Source organism: Chiloscyllium punctatum, chromosome 52 (assembly GCF_047496795.1).
Source record: "Chiloscyllium punctatum isolate Juve2018m chromosome 52, sChiPun1.3, whole genome shotgun sequence".
Classification (NCBI taxonomy): domain Eukaryota; kingdom Metazoa; phylum Chordata; class Chondrichthyes; order Orectolobiformes; family Hemiscylliidae; genus Chiloscyllium; species Chiloscyllium punctatum.
Window position 1 is genome coordinate 17,488,191 of NC_092790.1, and position 24,106 is coordinate 17,512,296.

Genomic DNA, 24,106 nt, shown 5'->3' on the forward strand with positions numbered 1-24,106 from the left:
CTCTGGCATACCAGCTGATTTACCTTGTTCTATAGACCGTGTGTATTTAGTTCCAGGTCCCTCAGCCCTGCGTTAATTGTCCCTCTTCTCATATTTGTCCCTTATCTGCTGTGTCTGAAGTTAGATTCCTGATCCTTTCCATACTTTCTGTCTTGCAACATGTTGTGAAAGCTTGAACCTGTGCTGAGCACTTCCCCATTTTGACTTTTCCATAATTTTGCACGCAGCTGAAAAACAACCCCCATGTTTTAGTTTAAAGTCTAATATATAGGCCCTGGTTATGCCATTCCCAGGACTCTGATCCCAGCATCATTCACATGTAGCCTGTCCCATCATAACAGTTCCATCCTTCCCCAGTACTGACTCCAAAGTCCAGTGAATTCAAACCTCCTGTTTGTCCCACACCAATCTTTCAACCACACACATCTTACTGCTATAATCTTACTGACTTTATGGCTCAGGTAGTAATCCAGAGATTATTAACTTTTTTGATTTTTTTTAAGATTTATCCCTGAGCTGTACATATTCCTTCAGCAGAACTTCTTCCCTCGATCTGTCTATATTGCCAACATGATCATTCCTCTGCAGCCCAGATGACTATCGTGAAGCCAGGCACCAGGCAGGCAAATCTGCCTTTGGAACTCTCGATTCTGGCAACAGGGAAGAGTCTCTATTCCCCTGATTACACTTGCATTTCTCTTTTCCCCTTCCTCTTGAATGGCTCCCTCTCCCACAGTGCTGTGGTCAGTTTGCTCATCCTCCCTACAGACCCCACACTCATCCACACAGGGAGCAAGAATCTCAAACCTGTTTGACAAGCTGAAGGGCTGAGGCTCATTTAGCACTACCCTCTGGTTTCCTCTATCTGCATCACTCATAGTCATACCCTTTTGTCCCTGACCACTGATTGATTTGAGGTAGTTAATCTAAGGGGTGTGACTGCCTCCTGAAACAGAGCATCTCAGTAACTCTCGCCCCTCCCTGATGTGTGGCAGTGTTCGGAGATCAGACTTCAGCTCAACAATCTGAGCTGGAATCCCTCGACCAACACTTGTTATTGTTGTAGTAGCTATGAACCACAATGGGGTCCACCAGTTCTGATGACATGCAGTTAAGACACTTCGCCTGGTCTGGCCACTACATTTTAATGACTTGGTGCTTAATTTAATTTTTTTAAACATTTCATGCTGAAAGCACATCCACTGTTGTTGGGGAGATTAATTGACCATGCTCAAGCCAAAATTAAGTTAAGTGCAGATATCTTGAAAGATTGTGTGGCTGGCAGAGATTAGAGATGGGAATAATCACTATCATAGAAGGATTTGAAAAGAACGACAAGAAATTTGTTAAAATGTTGCTTTTCCTCAATTTGTGACCTCTCCAGGTCAGTGAGCTCAGGGTGGGGAGAACAAAACCCAGTGTGAGTGAGCACACGGGCAGCAGGGTGTTAGGATGAGCTGAAGGTTACAGGGAGGTTGAAAGTGGGAGGTGGATCAGGAGTGTGTTAGGGTCATCCAGTCTCGAGGTTACAAAGGACTGGATGAGATTTCAGCACCTGGCACTGAGACTATGTTGGAGTCAGGCCACGTTACTGAAATGGAAATAGAACGTCATGGTAAGGATGTGGGTCTGTGGTTTAAAGCTAATCTCCAAATCTCCTTAATGTTGTGAAGAGCCTGGTTCAGACAATTACCAGTGGGAGGTAACTGTGGGAGGATACAGGTGGAGTTAGGAAGTTTTGTAACAGGGACTGAAGCCAGCAAACAAAGGATCAGGAGTAGGCCTTTCAGCTGTTCCACTATTGAATGAACTAATGGCTGCTGTGTGGAGTTCAGCCTTTGGCCCATAACCCCTGAATACCTTTGTTGAACAAAAGTTGATCTGTCTCAGATTGGAAACTAACAACTTAGTGATTGATTTCCAAAGCTCTTCCACCATTTTCATATTGAAGTCATTCCTCACATCTTTCTCGAACAGAGTCTGCTCCCATGTTCTTGATTAAATTGGAGAAAGTTTCTATTCATTCAGCACTGGATGTTGGGACGTTGTGTGAGTTAGAGGGAGCTTCAAGGCACTGTTGGTCACATACGCCTACTCTGCAGTCCTTCATGGTGGTGGAAGTGGCTGTTTTGGGAGGTTACACTCAAGGTATGGTTGAGCAGTTGGTCGATAAAACCCCTCTCATTCTCCTTCCAGCACTGTGGAATATAACATGGGAAAGTATGACAGGCAGCACAGTAGCTCAGTGGTTAATCTAAGCCTCACAGCACCAGGGTCCCAGGTTGAATTCCAGCCTCGGATCACTATCTCTGTGGAGTTTGCACATTGTCCCCAAAACTGCATGGATTTCCTCCGGGTGCTCCGGTTTCCTCCCACAATCCAAAGATGTGCAGGCCAGGTGAATTGGCCGTGATAAATTGCCCATAGTGTTAGATGCCTTAGTCAGAGGGAAATGGGTCTGCGTGGTTACTCTTCAGAGGGTCAGTGTAGACTGGTTGGGCCTAAGGGCCTGTTTACACACTGTAGGGATTCTAATCTCATATGCATAATGGCAGGAAGACTAGGAGAGGTGAATATTATTTAACAAGGGAAAACCTCTGCTGAAAACTGCAGCGCAGAGAATTTTGGGTCCTTCTGCTTGAAAGACGAAAAACTAGCATCCAGGTTCAGTGGGTATTCAGGAAATGGTCAGTTGGCTTTTATTTAAAGGGAATGGGGAGAAAAAATTGAAGTTTTGCTAAAACTGTTCAAGACATGAGTCAGATCACACTTGGAATACTGTGAGTTACTTTTGTCCCTTGTTTTGGGAAAGGCAGTCCATACAGTATTCAGGAGATTGATCCTGGATATGGGCGGAATTTCTCAGGAAATGAGCTTGAGCAAACTGCTTCTGTACTCATTGGAGTTCTGAAAAATGAGAAGACCTTATGGAAAGATTCTGAGGGCCTTGACATTGTAGATTCAGGAAGATTGTTATTATTTGTTTGAGAGTTGAGGACATAATCTCAAAGTAAGGAATCACCTGTTTAAAATGGATTTGGAGGAATTCCTGCTGTTAGAGTGCAGAATACTGCAGTGGCCTGTGGAGGCTGTGCTGCTCAGTGTGTCCAAGGCTGAGATAAATAGATTTTTAATTAGTAAGGGATTCAATGGTGGGGGCATAAGGCAGGAAAATCGAGCTGAGAATTATTGGATTAGCTCTGATCTCACTGAATTGTGACAGCAGACTTGCTGGGTTGAGTTACCTAGTTCTGCTCTTACATTTGATGGTTTTAAACATTTTCTTTTTTGGGTTCTCACTTGTTTTGCTTTTTGTTTTCCATGAACTTCACAGGGAATTAGAAGATGATTTGCAATGAGGAGACTTAAAACCAGGCATCACTTCCCAATCTGACCAAGCTGCCGAGTTTATTGCCACCTGAATATCATTAGGTTTGAAGTAAAAAAGCACCGTTCACAGTGGGGGAGAAACCGTATGTGTCTTGTACATGTGGACAAGTCTTCAGCAGATCACTGCCCGTCACGATATAAATACAGCATGATGGGGAAAGGCCATTCATCTGTTCCAAGGGTGGGAAAGGATTCACTCGATCATCCACCTTGCTGAAACCTGAGCAAATTCACACAGAGAACAGACCTTTGAAATGCTCAGAATGTGCGAGGTGCTCTAAAAACTCTGGGGCACTGATATCCCAACAACATCCTCACAGTGACGAGAGACCTTTCATGTGCTCTCACTGTGGGTGTGGGTTCAAGCCATCATCCAACCTCATTAAACAACAGCAGATCCACACTGGGGAGAGGCCATTTACCTGCTCACACGACTGGAAAGGATTTTGTCATAAATCCAACCTGTTAAAACACCAGTGATCTCGGAAGGTAGAGGCTGTTCTGCTGTACTGACTGTGGGAAGAGATTCATGGTGAAATCCAATCTGCTGAAACACCAGTGTATTCATGAGAAATTGCAGTGCCTGTTTTTTACTGTGAACATCTCCCTGCTTCATGGTCTCAGCCAGAAGATTTCGTTTCAATTCCCACCTGATATGGAGCTATGTCAAAGAACTTAATTACTTTTGTAATTAAGACCATAAGACCATAAGACATTGGAGTGGAAGTAAGGCCATTCAGCCCATCGAGTGCACTCCGCCATTCAATTATGGCTGATGGGCATTTCAACTCCAGCATTCTCCCCGTAGCCCTTAATTCCTCGTGACATCTGATAATTGATAACTGAATGATATCCACTGGGGCAGGTTTCTACTGAAGTTAATGAACTGCAGCCCAGTTAAACGGATCACTGTTCTGGATGACAGTGAAATAAATTCATTTTGTGTTAAACACACCGTATAAAACCTATTTCTAACTTCTAAGTGCTCATTGAAGTGATCTCCCTCTGACTGTGTTATGGAAGAATCACTCAATGTTTATAAAAAATTACCAGGAGAGACAGAAAATCCCTCATGAAATTAAACTTTAATCTTGCAAAATCAAAGCTGTGGGAGCCAGCTAAATGTCTTCCCTGGCTCTCCAGAGGCTCTTTGTTTTCCTGCAACTTATACAGTTGTTCTTCCTGCGCATTACAACACTAAGATAACTACATAACTGCCAGAGTAACTTCCATAACTGAAGGAGTTGGAATTTGCTGTTGATCACATCCAGCATCACATTTGGGCAGCACGGTGGCACAGTGGTTAGCACTGCTGCCTCACAGCGCCAGAGACCCGGTTTCAATTCCCGCCTCAGGCGACTCTCTGTGTGGAGTTTGCACATTCTCCCCGTGTCTGCGTGGGTTTCCTCTGGGTGCTCTGGTTTCCTCCCACAATCCAAAAGTTGGCCATGCTAAATTGCCCATAGTGTTAGGTGAAGGGGTAGGTGTAGGAGCATGGGTCTGGGTGGTATACGCTTCGGCGGGTCGGTGTGGACTTGTTGGGCCGAAGGGCCTGTTTCCACACTGTCAGTAATCTAATCTAATCATCCAGTTTGATTCATTGTAGTCTTTCTCAATAGACGGTGTGGAAATTCTAGTGTTACACGTGTTAATAAAAGGATAAAAAGTCAATTGTATCAAATTTGTGCTAACACTTTCTAACGTCCTTCGCATTTCCTTTTGAAAAGTTTCCCTTCATCTTGTAAGGAGCTCATGCAACTGCTTTGTTATTCAGATTGAGATAATCTGAGCAGCTGTGTCTTCCATAGCCCTCCTTTCCCTGAAACTGTCTCTGAAGTTCCACTTTGTCAGAGTCCTGAATACTCAACTTCCTCCAACTCCTCTCCTACCTTGGGAGCTCCTCGTGTCCACGAGAACCAACTTCTCGTCTCTTAACCATTTTCCCACTCAACCTCCTCCCATTCACTGATATTGGTAACAGTTCTTGCTCTTGTCTGGTAAGGTTCCTGTCACTTTAATTCCACCATTATCGTCCATCCAGTGAAAACCAACATGGCCTCATTTCCAAACTCCCTTTCCATTCCAAAAACCTAGAGCTTGGTAACCCCCAAGGGAGGAGCCTATCCCTGGCTCCTGCTATTCTCAATCACAAGACACCATGAGGTGAGTTCATCCAAAGGCATGGCATTAGTTCTCACACATCTGCTGACATTACCCAATTCTACCTCATCAGACAACCCAATGTCTCCATTATCAGACCGTGTATTCTACAGCACTGGATGTTTTATTGAGTCACAGGATGTGGACATCACTCACTCATCCAGGGCAGTTAAGAACCAACCACATTACTGTGGATCTAGAATCACGTAAAGCAGACTGGGTATGCACAGGATTTCCTTCCTTTAAAGGACTTCAGTGTACCAAGTGGGATATCCAAGGTCATCATTAGTCTTTTAATTCCAGATTTTCATTGAATTCAAATTCCATCATCTGTCATAGTGGATATTAAAACCAGATCCCCCAAACATTACCTGGATCCCTAGTTTAATAGACTTCTGATAATCCACTAAGCTACTGCTTCCATGAACAGAAATTTGCTCCAGTTAAAAATTGCAAAAATCCCTCTTGATCACTGTATATCTAGTCTGTAACTCTGTAATATTTGCATATTGGGCTGTGTTGCTCCCTGCCTCTGTTACCTGCGCTTCCGAGCTGCATTCCACTCATTCTGCCCACTTTAGCATCTCTGACTGTCATTACTCCATTATAGCCTTGCCTGAGCAGGATGTTCTGATATTCCATCCCTCAACCTGTCTGCCTCTCTCCTTGTTAATATTTGTTCAAAACTTGCCCTGCAATCAAAATTTTCGTCATTCAAGGGAATACCATTCAATGTATCAGTGCCCAATGTTTATTTTGCAAACTCGCCTGAAGGATTCAAAGTTTGGGAGAAGATTTGTAGCTCGGGTGCTCGTTGTTGTGGTTCTGTTCGCCGAGCTGGGAATTTGTCTTGCAAACGTTTTGTCCCCTGTCTAGGTGACATCCTCAGTGCTTGGGAGCCTCCTGTGAAGCGCTTCTGTGCTGTTTCCTCCGGCATTTATAGTGGCCTGTCTCTGCTGCTTCCGGTTGTCAGTTCCAGCTGTTCACTGTAGTGGCCGGTATATTGGGTCCAGGTCGATGTGTTTGTTGATAGAGTCTGTGGATGAGTGCCATGCCTCTAGGAATTCCCTGGCTGTTCTCTGTTTGGCTTGCCCTATAATGGTAGTGTTGTCCCAGTCGAATTCATGTTGCTTGTCGTCTGTGTGTGTAGCTACTAAGGATAGCTGGTTGTGTCGTTTCGTGGCTAGTTGGTGTTCATGGATGCGGATCGTTAACTGTCTTCCTGTTTGTCCGATGTAGTGTTTTGTGCAGTCCTTGCATGGGATTTTGTACACTACATTAGTTTTGCTCATGTTGGGTATCGGGTCCTTCGTTCTGGTGAGTTGTTGTCTGAGCGTGGCTGTTGGTTTGTGTGCTGTTATGAGTCCTAGTGGTCGCAGTAGTCTAACTGTCAGTCCATTATCGGGCAAGCCAAACAGAGAACAGCCAGGGAATTCCTAGAGGCATGGCACTCATCCACAGACTCTATCAACAAACACATCGACCTGGACCCAATACAGCGGACAGCTCGAACTGACAATCGGAAGCGGCAGAGACAGGCCACTATAAATGCCGGAGGAAACAGCACAGAAGCGCTTCACAGGAGGCTCCCAAGCACTGAGGATGTCACCTAGACAGGGGATGAAACGTTTGCAAGACAAATTCCCAGCTCGGCGAACAGAACCACAACATCTCCTGAAGGATGTTGAGATGTTCTGTTCCATAAAATGTGTTCCATGTGACTGATCATCTTTTACAGTGTTAGGCCAGAGATTGCTTGTGTGCCTGAGGAGTCTCAAGTGGTGCTCCATATTGTGTAATCAGAGTACCAACTTGGACTTTCATTCAAACGTAAAGTCATTGAGGCAGCTCACAGCGACTGGGCCGAAGATACTAACCTGAGAATCTCCTGCAGTGATGTTCTAGGTTTGGGATGATTGACCACTAAGAATTATAAACATAAGAATCTGGATTAAGAGTTTGCCATCTGGCCCTTTGAGCCTGCTCTGCCATTCAATAAGATCTTTTCCCAGCCTCAGCTCTACTTACCCAGCCTCTCACCATAACCCTGAATTCCTTTATTCTTCAAAACATTATCTTCGCTTTAAAAACATTCAATGAGGAATGTTTCACTGGGCAGGGAATTCTACAAAGTCACAATCCTCTGGGTGAAGAAGTTCCTTCTCAATTCAGTCCTAAATCTGCTCCCCCTAATTTTGAGTCAATGCCCTCTTGTTCTAGGTTCACCCGCCCGTGGCAACTTTCTTCCTGCTTCAATCTCATCTGTTCCCTTCATAATTTTATATGTTTCTGTGGATTCGTCCCCCACCAACCTTCTAAATTCTGATGATTATAATCCCAGCCTACTCAGTCTTAAAGCAACCCCCTCAACTTAAGAACCTAGTGAGCCTCCTCTGCACCCCCTTTAGTGCCAGTACCTCCTTTATCAAGTAAGGAGACCAAAACTGCACGCAGTACTCTAGATGTGACCTCACCAGCACCCTATACAACCACAACATATCCACCCCGCTTTTCAACTCAATCCCTCCACCAATAAAGGACAATATTCCATTTGCCTTAGTATTTAGCTGTTGCATCCACAGACCAGCCTTCTGCGATTTATGCTCAAGGGCAGCACAGTGGTTAGCACTGCTGCGTCACAGCACCAGGGGTGCGAGTTCCATTCCCGTCTCAGGCGACTGACTGTGTGGAGTTTGCACATTCTCCCTGTGTCTGCGTGGGTTTCCTCTGGGTGCTCCGGTTTCCTCCCACAGTCCAAAAATGTGCAGATTAAGTGAATTGGCCATGCTAAATTGCCCGTCCTGTTAGGTGAAGGGGTAAAATGTTGGGGAATGTGTCTGGGTGGGTTGCGCTTCGGCGGGTCGCTGTGGATTTGTTGGGCCCAAAGGGCCTGTTTCCACACTAAGTAATCTAATCTAATCAAGCCCCACTGCAAAGTAGCTTACTGCAAATTTTTACTGTTCAAATAATACTCCTTTTTACTATTATTGCTACTAAAATGGATGACTTCACATTTACCAACACTACTCCATCTGCCATATCTTCACCCACACACTTGAACATATGCCTCTAAACATTTCTCATCTACAAACTTTAACACACTACGTGGTCCCCAACTCCACACCATCTGTGTAAATTATAAACAATTACGGTCCTAAACTGATCCCTGATGCACACCACTAGTCATTGATTGCCAACCAGAAAAGCATTCACATTTCCCCACTCTTTTCTTCCTGTCAGTGAACCAACCCTCTCTCCATGCTAATTGATTGCCTGTAATGCCGTGCACCTTCATTATGCAGCAGCCTTTTGCACGGCACCTTGTCGAATGCCTTTTGGAAATCTAGACATATCACATCACTTGGTCCACAGTGTTCAGCGTACTTATAAAGTCTACATAGTATTCTAGAAGATTAATTAAGCATGACCTGCTGTGCCTGGCGATTGGGATAATTTCTACTGAGATGCCTTGCTATTTCTTCCTTGATAATAGACTCGAGCATCTTGCCACTACATATGTTAAGCTAACTGGCCTATAATTCCCCATTTGTTTTCTCTACCTCCCTTCTTAAACAGTGGCATCACATTTGCTGTTCTCCAATCTGCTAGAACTGCCCCAGAGTCCAGCTAGGTTTAGAAAATTACCAAGAGCGCTATCTCTTTTAGTCCTCTCGTACACAATGTGTTAGGGCCAGGAGACTTTCCTACCCTTATATCCGTTAGTTTGTCCAATTTCTAGGTCCTCACTGCAACAGGCTGGAGAAGAAATTGCAGGGGACCTGGCTGATATTTAGCCATAGGTGAGGTCACAGAAGAGTGGAGGGTGGCAAAGGTATCATTATTCAAGAATGGTTGCAAAGAGAAACCTGGGAACTACAGACCATTAAGCCTTAATCTATCTGAGGTAAATTACTTGAAGATTCTGAGAGATATGATTTACATGCATTTTGAAAAATTGGGTTTGATATGGAATGGTCAGCATAGCTTTGAGAGTGTGTGAGGTCTTGTATTTTGGAAAGACAAATCAAGGTAGGAGTTTCATGGTGAATCATAAAGCCTTAAGGAGTGTAGTGGAACAGAGGGATCTTGGAGTTCAAGTTCACAGTTCTGTCAAATTGGAGTAATAGGAAGTTGGAAGAATTGAAAAAGGCAAGTTATCATTTAAATAGGAGAAAAAGTTCAAAATATCAGTGCAATGGCTACAGCAGGTCACAAGGAAGACATTTATTGCAAAAGGAATTGAGTACGGAAGTTGGAAATTGTTGCTGCAACTGTACAAGGGATTGGGGTTTCCACATCGGAGTACTGCGGACAGTTTTGGTCCCATTCCTTGAGGAGGGATGTAGTTGAGTTGGAGGGAGTTCAAAGGAGATCACTGAATTGATTGCCAAGATGAAAATGTTATTCTTATGAGAAGAGACTGGTACAATTTTGATCTCTTGAGGACAGAGGCAGTTCAGAAGAGATTCACCCAATCATTTCCAGCGATGAAGGGTTTGCCTTAAATGAGAGACTGAGCGGTTTCTCTGGAGTTTGGAAGAGAGGAAAACTAACTGAGGGCTATAAGCTGCTAAAGGGGGTATTGACAAAGGAGATGAAGAGAGGATGTTTGCTCTTGTGGGAATATCTTGAACGAGAGGTTATCGGTTCAGGATAAGCAGTTGGGCAGATTGAAAACAGAGAAAAGGAGGAATGAATTCTCTCAAATGAGGAAGGTGTTGTAAATCTGTGGGATCACTCCCCCCACCACCCAGGACACTGCATAAATTGGAGGATGAGATAGACAGATTTTTAATCAGTGATGGTTCAAAGGGAATGTTTGCAGGAAAGCGGAGTTGAGGCTGAGATAGGATAGCGGAGCAGGTTCCTGAGGGGTTAAATGGACTCAACCTGACCCTAGACTGTATGTTCTTGTGGAGTTACATTGTTAGTAGCAAAACAACTAGGATGGAGAAAATGAAGTTTGATTTAACAAAATAGTTGTTGTGGTTCTGTTCGCCGAGCTTGGAATTTGTGTTGCAAACGTTTCGTCCCCTGTCTAGGTGACATCCTCAGTGCTTGGGAGCCTCCTGTGAAGCACTTCTGTGATGTTTCCTCCGGCATTTATAGTGGTTTGTCCCTGCCGCTTCCGGTTGTCAGTTCCAGTTGTCCGCTGCAGTGGCCGGTATATTGGGTCCAGGTCGATGTGTTTGTTGATAGAATCTGTGGATGAGTGCCATGCCTCTAGGAATTCCCTGGCTGTTCATGTACATTCAAAAATAAAGACAAAATTGATTCAACATAAATTTGGCGAATGGCATTGGTTGAAAGAAACGGAAAGACAATATATTTAGGGGGGTAAAAAAAACTAAAGCGGGTGCAGGAGCAGAGGGAGCCTGGGGCTATATGTCCACAGATCAGTGAAGGCGACATAACAGGAGGAGAGCAGTTAATGAAACACACAGCATCCTTGGCTTTATTAATAGGGGCATAGAAACCAAGAACAAGGAGGTGATGTTGAAGTTGTACAAGACACTGGTGGACCTCAGGTGGAGTGTCAGAGATGGACAGGGAGAGGAGAGAGTGATGACTGATAGGTGGTGGTTTAACCTGGGGGTTACCATGCCTCGCACAAGGAGAAGAGATGGAGAAGGAGAGTCCTTCACGGTAACCTCAGCCAGTGAGAGATTCAAACCTGCACTGTCAATCTTTCTCCACATTTCAAACCAGCCATCCAGCCAAATACCCAACACCCAACACAAAGCAGAGGGCAGAAAAGAAATTAATTCCAGTGACAGCACAAGAATTGAATGGAGAATAGTAGATCAAATTGGAGATAAACCTTTGATCTGTTGGGTATTTCTTTGTAAGTGTATAACTCCTTACCGTCACTGGCAACAGGAACTGAATTTAGAAATACATTTGACAAAGGGAGTTGGCACTCTATTACCCAAGCTGGTTTTGTTCTGTTCTGATCTGGACACCTTATTTAAGGAAGGCTGTTCAGACCCTGCAGACAGTGTGAAGGAGATGTATGAGAATGATACCAACGATGAGGGATTTTAGATACAGGGAAAGATTCAGGAGATTGAGCTTATTCTCTTTTGAGCAGAGAAGACGAAGTGGTGACCTTATTGAGGTGTTGAAAATTTGAACAATTCTGACGGGAAAGCAAGTTATTGTTTCCCATTCATTGGTTTATTCGTAACTGGCCGGAAAGAATGTCAAGATTGTCAGTGAGAGAATGAGATGAGGAGAAACTTATTGGGTTGTTGAGTTTGGAATGTGCTGCTTGGGAGGCAAATTCCATTGGAGGTTTGAAAAGAGAGCTGGATATAAATTTGAAAGGGATGGTGTTAGAGGGCTACAGAGATAAGGCTGGAGAGTGGGACTAGCTCGGTAGCTCTTTCAGGAGCTGGTACAGACACGAGTGGCCTCCTTCCGTACAGTAAAGGTTTATGATTCTATGAACATAGAAGTTCTGAATCAGATTCTGGACAATTCCAGGAGGTCATTCTTTGGGACCTTGGCTCAGTGACCTTGTTGCCAGGGGTTTTTGCACGCGAACAGCAACAATTTGTTATCACAAGCGGGATTGGAACTTGGCTGGGTAATGGTCTGGAAATATTTCATTTCAAGGGAGGTGATGGAAATTCGAGCTGAGGGCATGAGTGAGGACAGACCTGCAAGAAATTTTGAATATGCAGAGATCGGGTCAAGTCTATTGAATGCGAATCTGTGAGATGCTGATCCTACATCATCACGTATTGGTCAGCATTCATGCTGGTATTCGTCTGATTGGGAAGATCAACAAAAACAAATCTCTGGAAGCGTTGGAAGCAATTTTGGATTGTTTCCTGAACAACAGAGAAGGTTGATGGTGGAGAGGTCATGATAGAGGTATGTAAAAGTGGTAGTGCTGTACAGCAGAGAGACCTAAGGGTTCAGGTACATAATTCTTTGGGGTTTGTGTAACAGGTAGACAGGGAGTTTGAGAAAGTGTTTAGAACAGTTGCCTTCATTGCTCAGACCATTGCGTGTTGGGGTTTGGACACCATGTTGTGGTTGTACAGGACACTAGTGAAGCCTGTTCTGGTGTATTGTGTCCAGTTCTGGTTGCCCTGTTATGGGAAGAAAATTATTAAACTGGAGAGAGTTCAGAAAAGATATGTCAGGATGTTGATAGGAATGGAGCGATTGAGTTATAAAGAGAGGCTGGATGGGCTGGGACTATTTTAACCGGACCACAGAAGTTTGAGGGGTATGGCGGTTTATGAAATCATGGTGGGAATAGATGAGGCGAATGGCAGGTACCTTTTCCCTAGGGGGTCTTCAAGATCAGTGGACATTTTTTCAGTTGAGAGGAGAAACATTTTTATAATCAAAACGATGGGCAACTTCTTTTTAATGGCCAATTGTTCACATGTGGATTTAACTTCCAGACAAAGTGGCGGATACAAGGACAGATACAATGTTTAAAAGACATTTAGATAAGTACAAGAACAGGAAAGGTTTGGAGAGATATGGGCCAAGTGCAAACAAGTGGGACTAGTTTAGGTTGAGATTAGGTTGGATGGCATGGACGAGTTGGACTGAAGGGTCTGTTTCCTTGCTGTATGACTCTATGATGCTATTATGAGGGACACAGACAGGGGGACAGGAAGCAGCTGTTTCCCTTCATCAAAGGGTCAGTAACAAGGGGTGACATCATTTTAAAATGAAGGGTAAGAGGTTGAGAGAGGGATTTGAGGACTGTTTGCCCAGAGAATGGTGGGAATCTGGAACATGTGAAAATAAAATATTTGGAGTTTCAGTTTCTATTTGAAATCACTAATTGCTCCGGTGTGTGGAAATCCGGTGTCTGCCCCCTCCTTCTATTTATTCAGTGTCCCAACATGCACCCACATACTGGGGGATGAATTCCCAGAGATTCCCACCTTCTCTGCCTTGGAGAGAAGCCATTTCTCAACATCTCTCGTTTCAATCTGTTCCACCCTCTTCTCCTGAAACAATGACCCTCTCGTTCTAAATTGTTACACCTGAGGAAACATCCTCTCTGTCTCCTTTGTCAATCCCACCTCGTTTACCACCCTATATCCCTCAGTTGGATCTCCCTTATTCCTCTAAGCTCCAGAGCATATTGGCCTTAACTGCTGAATCCCACTTTCAATGACAAACACCCCATCTCTGAACATGAAATGTACAAAATCACACAAGATGGTATCTTGGGTGTAGTTTACACATCTCAAAGTGAGTTAGTCATAATTTCTGTGAAGTCTGCAGCCCAGAAAATGGCCTGAGTCTGTGCTAGTCAGAAACAACCACCTCGATATTCTCTTATCCCATTTCCCAGCACTTGGCCCCATAGCCTTGGCGTTATGAGTGCACATTAAAATCATCCTTCAATGTGATGAGAGTTTCTGCGTCTCCCATCCTTACAGGCAGTGACTTCCAGATTGCGCACCTCCCTCTGGGTGAACAAGATTTTCCTCACATCCCTTCAAAACCTCCTGGCCCTTACCTTCAATCTATACCCCTGCCCCACCTCCATCAAGTGGGGAAAATTTCTTCCTGCCTCCCCTATCTTCATCCCTCATCATTATATACATCCCTCTCTTTCAATCTACCCTGCTGTAAGGACAACAACCCCAGTCTGTCCAACCTCTCTCCATCACTGAAACTCTCCAGCCCCCAAGGCAATATGCTGGTAATTCTCCCTGTGCACCCTTTCCCACTTCATTTAGATATGTACCGTTGATAAAGTGTTTTTTTCTTTTACTTACAGCTCACTCCAGTAGTGCATCAGGGAGGAAAGATACAAGTTATTTTGCAGTGAAAAAGAGGGCAGTTAATTTTTAATCAGCAGAGTTATGTTGTTAGCAAGCAGTTAATGTAACGTCACCATTGTCTCATTAGAGAGAGGGAGAAAGGGGTGTGGGGAGAAAAAGCAAACAGCTGTTTTATGGTTTGACCTGAGGGACACCACACCTAAAGCACAGGGAATGATCACTCACAGCAATCTCAACCAGAGCAGCAATTGAATGCATGCTGTCAATGTGACTGTACATTGTAAGCCTCCTATAGAATCAACTGAGCTAACCAACCCCAGCATGGCCAGTGGCAAAAACATTGGGTGGCACAGTGGCTCAGTAGTTAGCATTGCTGCCTCAGTGCCAGGTACCCAGGAACAATTCCAGCCACGGGTGACTGTTTTTTGAGGGTTTGCACATTCTCCCCTTCTCTGCATGGGCTTTCTCTGGGTGCTCCGGTTTCCTCCCACAGTCCAAAGATGTGCAGTTCAGATGGATTGGCCTTGCTAAGTTGTCCATAGGGAAATGCAGTGTTATAGGGATTGGAGAGGTGGTGGCTCTAGGTTGGTTGCTATTCAGAGGGTCAATATATGGAGCTGATGGGCCAAAAGGCCTGCTTCCATGCTGTAGGTTCTACACTATGATGTGCAGATTAGAGGGATTGGCTGTGGTTAATGCAGGGTTACGGGGGTAGGGTCAGGAATGGGTGGGATCCTCTTCACTGGCTTGGGACAAACTGGATGGGCTGAATGGTCTCTTTTCACAATGTATGGATTGTGTCGTCATCAATGTTTAGCTCAATGGTGTGAGGCAATTTATTCCGGTCTCAATTTAGAGGAGATTAGCTTTCAGTTTCTGAAATAATGTGGAAGCAAAATCCTATGTTTTCAGCTCCCCAGGGTATGCCCTGCAAATGTGAATTTTGAATCTCACTGTGGCAGGTGGTGGATTTGGAATGGGATTTTAAACAAAAACAGATCTGGAGTTGATGACTGTTGTCAGGAACAAACAATCATCTGGTTCAAAATTGAAGATTGAGGTGAGGAGGAGTTTCTTCTGTCAGAGGGTTGCGTGTCATTGGAATTCCTTGCCACAGAGAGCTGTGTGGGGGACAGGGAGCAGGTGTAAGGCTGGAAAAGATACATAGATTTTTGATCAGTCAGGGAATTGAGGGTTACATGTTACGTGCAAGAAAGTGAGCGTGAGGAATGGTGCATCAGCCACGAATGGATGAGTAGGCTCGAGGGGCCAAATGGCCTTCTCCTGTTCCCGTCTGTGATGGTCCTTAAGGGAATGAAATCTGACCTCCTTACCCGTGCTGCTCTGCACGTGATTCCTAACCCTTTGCAAACTCTTCACTGCCTTCTGGCTGAGCAAGTCGATTGGTTCAAGGACATTTTGGAATTGTATCCACTTCCCACCTAGGCAGAGATGACCACATGCTGTTCAGACTACAGAGAAATAACATTTATCAGAATCAGAGTTTTGACTTGTTCCAATCATTTGCTTTGCCAAGAGACATTGGTCTGTATAATGACCCCACATATTCACACCTCCTCCTGTACACTCTGATTGTCTTTCAGGCAAAGTTTGTTAATTTCATCCATTTTCATAGAGTCATGCAGCACGGAAACAGTCCCTTCAGCCCAACTCGCCCATGCTGACAAGGTTGCCTATACTCAACTAGTCTCATTTATCTGCATTTGGCGCATATTTTTCTGCACCTATCTTACCCATGTACCTTTACAAATGTCTCTTATATGTAATTGTACCTGCCTCTACCACTTCCTCGGGCAGCTCATTCCATATACTCACTGCCTTCAGTGTGATAAGTTTGTCTCTCAGACCTAGAAGATGATCTCAACCATTCCCTTATCTTGCCTCACCAACACATAAGCTTCCGTCTTCTTCGTAACAAGAGATGCAATTTCTGTTGTAACAAGAGATGCAATTTCCCTTATCTTATCACTTCCTTCATGCCTGACAGGGACATATCTTTCAAGGACACGCAATATCTGTTCCTTAAACCAGGTCCGCATTTCCATTGTCTGCATCCCCTGCATTTTGCTACCCCATTCTAAGCATCCTAATTGCCTCGCATTATAATTGCCCTTGCCCAATCAATAACTCTTGACCTGTGGCATGTACCTATCACTTTCCATCGCTAAACTAAACGTAACTGAATTATAGTCACTCTCCCCTCTTGACGGCCCTTCGACATACTGCGTCAGGAAACCCTCCTGTTCATATTGGACGAAAACTGATCCATCTGACGTACAGGAGTTATAGCATTTCCAGTCAATGTTGAGGAAGTTAAAGTCCCCCATAATAACCATCCTGTTCCTTTCACTCCTATCGAGAATAATTTTGCTAATCCTCTCTTCCACCTCCCTGGAACTCTGCGGAGGCCTATAAAAAACTCAAGCAGCGTGACCTCTCATGTTTCTAATCTCAGTCCACACTACCTCAGTAGACAAGATTTCATCAAAAGTTCTCTCAGCCACCATTATACTATCCTTGACTAACAAGGCCATGCCTCCCTCTCTTTTACCGCCTTGCCTGTTCTCAATGAATGATCTAAACCCATGGAACCTGCAACATCCATTTCTCACCCTGCTCTATCCATGTCTCCGAAATGGCCACAACATCAAAGTCCCAGGTACCTATCTATGCTGCAAGCTCACCTACCTTATTTTGGATATTTCTGGCGTTGAAGTAAACACACTTTAAATCACTTCGCTGTGTGCCAGCACATTCCTGTGACCCTGAAATCCTGACCCTCCTACTCTCATCCTCCTGTGCAAATGCAACTACACCTCCAGTTCCCATTCCCTCGCTGAGCTAGTTTAAACCCACCCGAATAGCACCAGCAAATTTCCCACCCAGGATATGAACCCTCTGGTTCAAGTGAAGACCATCCTGTTTGTACAAGTCCCACCTTCCCCAGAATGAGCCCCAATTATCCAAGAATCTGAAACCCTCCCTCCTACGCCATCCTTGCAGCCAAGTGTTCAGCTGATATCTCTCCCTATTCTTTGTCTTGTTATCAGAGATAACAACTCTGTTTGTTCTCGCTCTCAGCTTCCACCCTAGCTCCCTGAAATACTGCCTTACATCCCTATCCCTCTTTCCACCTATGTCGTTGCTACCTACATGGACAACGACTTGAGGCTGGTCACCCTCTCCCTTCAGGACCCCAAAGATATGATCCGAGACATCACGGACCCTGGCACCTGGGAGGCAACACACCAACCGTGAGTCTCTCTCACTCCCAACAAACCTTCTATCTGAGCCTCTAACTATTGAGTCCCCAATGACGAACATGCTCCTTCCCTTCTGTCCAACAGGGACAGGGTCCGTTCCAGACACCTGGGCCCCCTTAACAGTATCCAATACGGTATACATGTTTTTCAGGGAACGACCACAGGGAATCCGTCATTGACTGAAGTATGATTTGAATATGCCGGTGTTGGATTGGGGTGTACAAAGTTAAAAATCACAACAACACCAGGTTATAGTCCAACAGTCTTAATTGGAAGCACTCGCTTTCAGAGACATCCACCTGATGAAGGAGCGTCGCTCCGAAAGCTAGTGCTTCCAATTAAACCTGTTGGACTATAACCTGGTGTTGTGTGATTTTTAACTTTGTCTGAAGTATATATTTGTAACCGAATTAACAAGTATTGATGGATTCTCCTCTGAACAACGTCCTCTTTTTCAATGGAAAACATACTCTGTTGTTTGTAAATCGGCGGGCTTTTCGAATGGGAGAGAAAGTTGTTGATGATTTGGCGCTGGCTGCAAAAGAGAACGTGTCCTCTCTACTCCCTGCCTCTTCGGAGCATATTAAGCACCAGTGATTTTCTCTCTCTCTCTCTCCCTGTTTGCTGCTATTTGCTCAAGTTACTCTCCAGGAACTGCAAGCCCTGGTTGGGATGTGAGCCCTGAGTATCACCCCGGGAAACAAAAGAAATGCCCCTTTTCTTTCAGACCCACGGGTAGACACATTACACAGATTTTTTTTCAATTTCCAAAACTCCGCGCGGGTTCTGTTGGGTGGGAATGATGGTTGAATGATGTAAATGAGGCTTCCTGCTGTCGGTGAGAAGCTTTCAAAATGAACGAAATCAAACAGAACCAGAACACTTGCCGGATTGGAATAATTAGTATGGAGCTTCTGCAATAAGGGAGCACGATATTAAAATAAGGGAGCGGTGTTCGTTATCAACGCGTTCACGGAAAAGAACGTTCATGAAATCCCGACAGGGCTGATTGAGGGCATTCGGCCCATCGAGTCTGAACCTTCTTGCCGAAGAGAATCTCGAATCCTTTAAGTAGCTCCTGGACTCAGTACCCTAAGGAAAAATTGTGTGAATTGTACTTTTACCATCGAAAAGCAAATTAACGACGAAGTACGAATGCATTGCTTTCTGTAAAATGGCCTTCTCTGATCTACATCGTGGCGGGATTTTCAAATTTGAAAGAAAACGGTTGATGATTTGGCGCCATTTTTTCCCGCCAGCTTTCTCAGCAATGATTATATAGTTACAGCTGGTGGGAACACCAAGGAAGACAGTGAGGAGAGAGGAGATTCCATCTGGAATTAACACTTCCCTACCTAATATATTGTGTAAACATTAGATAACGTTCATCATGTTCTAATCACTGCCGCTGAAAGCCGTGTTTTCCAACTACCTCCCCCCGGTTAGGCTGGATTCAAAGTATATTTAATAATTTATTGCGGCAAGAGCAAATTACTGTCATGTTCTCAGGTCCCCTATCGTTTCCCGCTCTCTCTGGATGGTTTAGTGGCTCTGAAAAGAGCCGTTGTGTTTCTCTCTCGGGGTGAATGTGCAGGACCGGCCAGGCTCCGTTTAGGCGCGCTCCCCGCGGATCCGGCGGGCCAGCTGGATGTCTTTGGGCATGATGGTGACCCGCTTGGCGTGGATGGCGCACAGGTTGGTGTCCTCAAACAGTCCCACCAGGTAAGCCTCGCTGGCCTCCTGCAGGGCCATCACCGCCGAGCTCTGGAAGCGCAGGTCGGTCTTGAAGTCCTGAGCGATCTCTCGCACCAGCCGCTGGAAGGGCAGTTTGCGGATCAGCAGCTCGGTGGATTTCTGGTAGCGGCGGATCTCCCGCAGAGCCACCGTGCCGGGCCTGTAGCGATGAGGCTTCTTCACTCCGCCCGTGGCCGGAGCGCTCTTGCGGGCCGCTTTGGTCGCCAGCTGCTTGCGGGGAGCTTTCCCTCCGGTGGATTTGCGCGCTGTCTGCTTGGTTCGGGCCATTCTCTCCAACTCTCTGTAACACACACACAGGCTGCTGCTGTCAATGCTGAGGCTGCTGCGGTGCTGCCTGTTTAAGGGAATGGAGAGCCCGCCCTAGAGCTGGGATTGGATACAGCCCTGTCCCTCAACCCACAGAGAAACAGCTCCGGAAGGGACAGAAAAGGCAGGAAAAGAATTGTTGGAGTCTGATTGGGTAACGTGAAATGACAGTTGGTCAGTTTGAAAATGCCCGCCGAACTCACTCTGACAAACCCTGAGATTAAATTAAACATTCAAACGCAAAGCACCGACTGCAAAGAAGACAAAATTTAATATTTTATCGTAATTCTTTAAAACCAGTTAGTTTCAGCGCAGACAGGAGGCGGGATCATTGCCTGATCTGTCTATAACAGGCAGGAGGAAAGGCGCGGTTTAAAACAGCCCAAACTGAACAACCGAACTTGTACCGGCCGTGAATCAATCTAAACAACCCCGCCAATTTAAACATCTTAAAAGCTAATGCAGTGTACACCGATAAAAGGACAGAATCTCACTTTATCTGTTATTTTTTAAATTACCCCCAGATTGTAATTAGCCCGAAGACAATGTGGAATTGCTGCCTGAACTGTCTGTAACAGGCAGATGGAAGGAACGTGCCATGAAAACATCCGCAGCGTCCCAGAATCAGAACTGAACAAAATTCCTGAACGGGTCAGTGAAAAACAAATACTACAATATGTCACATTTGTGACTCGGTAGGGTTATAAGTCGCGAAGTGAAATAACCAAGTGGAGATCTATAAACCACTACGTGATACCTTCCTCATTCACAGATCTCCACTTTCGTAAGTGGCATGAGTGTGTATTTGGTTTATTCAGATCAATTAATATCTAAGGTAGGTCTGCGCTCGGCGCCGGGACGGGGAACATTGGATCCGGGCTCAGCTCTTCCCTTAGACAAGTTGGTGGCTCTGATAAGAGCCTTTGGGTTCAGATGGTTATATGTTACACCGACTGGTTCATTTCTTTGCTGCTGTCTTGGTCACTTTCGCTTTGGGCTTGGCCTTGCCTTTAGCCGGTTTGCTGAGGGGTTTGGGGGCTTTAGGGCCCTTGGTCTTTTTCACCTTCTTCACGGGAGTCCGTTTCTTTGGCGCTGCTTTGCTCACCGCTTTCTTTGGCGGTGCCGTCTTCTTGCCGCTCGCTTTCTTGGCTGGGGATTTCTTGGCTATCGATTTCTTGACTGTCGCTTTCTTGGCTGGTGATTTCTTGACTGTCGCTTTCTTGGCCTGGGATTTCTTTCCTGTCACCTTCTTGACCAGTGATTTCTTCACGGCCGGTTTCTTGGCGGCCGCTGATGTTCCCGCCTTCTTTCCCGCTTTTGCCTTGACTGGATTCTTTGGGAGTTTGAAGGAGCCGGAGACGCCCTGGCCCTTGACCAGAACAAGGGAGCCGTTCGCCAGGCACCTCCTGATACTCATCTTGATCTGTGCATTTCGCTTTCCCACATCAATCCCGCTTCTCTCCAGCGCCTTCTTTAAAGCGGACAGAGACGTCCCTTTGCGATCCTTGATATCCCCGACAACCTTCAGAATCAGCTCTCCCAATCCGGGACCGGCTGGTTTTTTCCTGGGAGCCGCCGCCTTCTTCTTGGGAGCCTTGGCTTTAGTGGGAGCGGAGGCTGGAGGAGCCGTTTCGGCGGCTGCACTGTCGCTCATGTTGAGAACTCTGCGCTGAATCTCTCTCTGGGTCAGTCTGAACTGGGTCAGCAATGAAGCTGCTGGTGGCGGCACTGAGCAACTTCAAGGCAGCGAGCGGACGGCGCAGGGACAACCTGCCGTCAGCTCCCTGTTCCTGCTGCTTCTCTGTGTTTCTCTAACGGCCTAAACTCTCCGATTCCTCTGAAATTCCGCATCTCCAGAGAGCCAGGCTCGATCGCTCCTGACCCTGATACTGCAAGCTTTACGGCCGAAAAATTTTCACTCGAATAGGCGGCTTCGTTGTCGAGTTAAACGCATTTTGCTGCTGCACTGATCGCGCTTTCTGGGGTGAACGGTGACATTGTCGCTATTTTTAGACCGAAATCTTGAAACTAACAAATATACTGCCTTCAAATCTACTTTTGGGGTTTAGAAGGGGAGCAGGGCGATAACTTGAATTCAGAATATTTTTGAGTTAAATAAGAGAAACTTGGAAATATCATAATATTAGCGGACACACAAACACAGTTACGTTAGACGAACCGTCCGCCCTTTTCCTGCAGTCTCTCTGACACAATATTCACACTCACACAGTCACACGCCAAATATCACCAAATGTAAGTGTGGAAGGATAGACTTTCTCCTCCTTTCAGCTTTTGCTGCGTTGTCCAGGGAGTACTTAACAGTTATTTTCTCGTCAGTAACTGTAACATTTTCATCAGCTCTATTGTTTACATCCTCAAAGACGGCCAGTCCGTTTGTCAAGCTTAGGACAGAACAGTATGCACTGGAACAGGGCCTTCAAGTCCATGCTGAGTCGAGCAGATCCTGAATACTCTTTTGTCAAATGCTTCACAATTGAAGCTTTCATTTTGATTTTTTCCCTGTAGTCTGACTGGTCTGTCGTTCCCAATTTGATACCTACCTCCCTTTTCCATTGGATTGCTTACACTAGCTAGCCCCTAATCCGTGTAAATTATTGCAGAGCCTATAGAATCTTGGAACGTGACCACCACTGCATCCACTATTACTCAGCCCATTACATTAGATAATGTGCTGATGATCAATGTCTGGTGTTTCACAACCTTCAACTCAATCCATTGTCCTAACATCATTTCCCAATAATACTGATTTGGTTCAGTATTTCCCGCTCACTAAACTCCCCAACATTACTACTGTGTTAATTATGTTAATATTTGTGAACAGAGAACAACAGTATGTTAGTGATTTTTGAGATGTTTTTGTTCCCCATTTTGAACTCCCCCCTTTAATGTTGTAAGTGACATGTGGGCTATTTATGTTCACTTCTCTCTTTACACATGTATTGGTGTTTTAGCAGGCTTTTTAAAATGGCTTCTGCAACATTACTCTTTTCTTCATTTGTTCTTTGTTAGTTAAATCCCTTTTTGCAGTCATTTGCTGAATTTGGATCTGTTTGCAGACTTCCTGTCTCGCTATATTTCTTCCCAAATTGTAGGCCTTTTCTTTGGACCAAAAATGATCTTGAATAGCCGTTTCAAGTTTCACAACATCCTTTTTATTGGAGAAAAAACTGCATTCCAAGGTCTCTTTGTTCAGCAACACTCCACAGAACCTTAATATTAAGTGTGTAGGTCCTGCCCTGATTTTCCTTTCCAAATTGCAGCACATCATATTGATTTAAATTGAACTCAGTATGCCACTCCTGGGTCCAGTAGCCCATCTGATCGAGATCCTGTTGCATTCTGAGGTAGCCTTCTTTGCAGTCCACTACACCTCCAATTTTTGTGTAATCTGCAAACTTACTAACTAACTTACCTGCAACCTCACATCCAAATCATTCATAATAATGTGGAGGTGCTGGTGTTGGACTGGGGTGTGCAAAGTTAAAAATGACACAACACCAGGTTATACTCCAACAGGTTTATTTGGAAGTACAAGCATTCAGAGCATAGACACCTGATGGAGGAGCAGCACTCCGAAAGTTTGTACTTCCAAATAAAACTGTTGGACGATAACCTGATGTCGTGTCATTTTTAAAACTAAAATCATTTATATAAAAATGATGAAATGCAGTGGACGCAGCAGTGACCTTTGTAGCACATCACTTGTGCTGAAAAATGTGTTGCTTGAAAAGCGCAGCAGGTCAGGCAGCATCCAAGGAGCAGAAGAATTGACATTTCGGGCATAAGCCCTTCTTCAAAAGTGCTTATGCCCGAAACGTTGATTCTCCGGCTCTTTGGATGCTGCCTGACCTGCTGCACTTTTCCAGCAACACATTTTTCAGCTCTGATCTCCAGCATCTGCAGTCCTCACTTTCTCCTCGTACATCACTTGTCACAGGCTTCCAGTCTGAAAAGCATCCCTCCACCACCACCCTGTTTTCTACTTTCAAACAAGTTCTGTTTCCAATTGGCGAGTTCTTCCTGTATTCCATATGATGTAATCTTGCTAACCAATTTCCCACGGGAAACACAATCAAACCCCTTACTGAAAACCATGTAAATCACATCCACCACTTTGGCCTCATCAGTCCTCTTCCTTGCCAAATCTAAAAAACTCAGTCGAGTTAGTGATACATGGCTTCCCACGCAGAAAGCCATGTTGACTACTCCAATCAATCCTGGCCTTTCAAAAAGATGTAAATCCTGCCTCCCACAATCCCCTCAACTGCTTGAACAGTGAGTGTAACATCAACAGAAGTCAATAGTTCCCTGGCTTTTCCTTACCACCTTTCTTAAATATTGGCATTACGAAAGCCAACCTCCAGTCCCTTTGCACTTCACCTGTGACTATCGATGATACAGGTATCTCAGCAAGGGGCCCAA

General features: G+C 45.0%; 3 protein-coding genes across 14 annotated transcripts in view; 1 reads left to right on the plus strand and 2 right to left on the minus strand.

Annotated features, from left to right (window-relative positions):
* The window catches only part of LOC140470706 (histone H3), a 375,678-nt gene that overhangs the window by 16,506 nt on the left and 335,066 nt on the right, over positions 1–24,106 (plus strand). For 3 of the 12 annotated variants that reach the window (XM_072566732.1, XM_072566731.1, XM_072566734.1), the window contains exon 3: positions 3,335–5,061. The exons of 7 other annotated variants lie outside the window; for them this stretch is intronic. The gene's annotated coding sequence lies outside the window, so the exon portion shown is untranslated. Of the gene's footprint in view, positions 1–1,977; positions 2,149–3,334; positions 5,062–24,106 lie in introns of those variants that run through there. 2 more of the 12 variants (XM_072566740.1, XM_072566733.1) reach the window with 1 other exon arrangement.
* On the minus strand, positions 19,168–19,716 carry LOC140470711 (histone H3). Its single transcript, XM_072566747.1, has one exon. It carries the CDS (start codon positions 19,622–19,624, stop codon positions 19,214–19,216), a length of 411 nt encoding a protein of 136 aa, XP_072422848.1. The 5' UTR covers positions 19,625–19,716; the 3' UTR covers positions 19,168–19,213.
* LOC140470656 (histone H1-like) lies at positions 19,951–21,354 on the minus strand. Its single transcript, XM_072566693.1, has one exon. The coding sequence runs from the start codon at positions 21,315–21,317 to the stop codon at positions 20,622–20,624; it is 696 nt and encodes a 231-aa protein (XP_072422794.1). The 5' UTR covers positions 21,318–21,354; the 3' UTR covers positions 19,951–20,621.

Bases quoted from the DNA above. Each gene is read 5' to 3' on its own strand.
- LOC140470656 (XM_072566693.1), bottom strand. From the start codon at position 21,317: ATGAGCGACAGTGCAGCCGCCGAAACGGCTCCTCCAGCCTCCGCTCCC.
- LOC140470711 (XM_072566747.1), bottom strand. From the start codon at position 19,624: ATGGCCCGAACCAAGCAGACAGCGCGCAAATCCACCGGAGGGAAAGCT.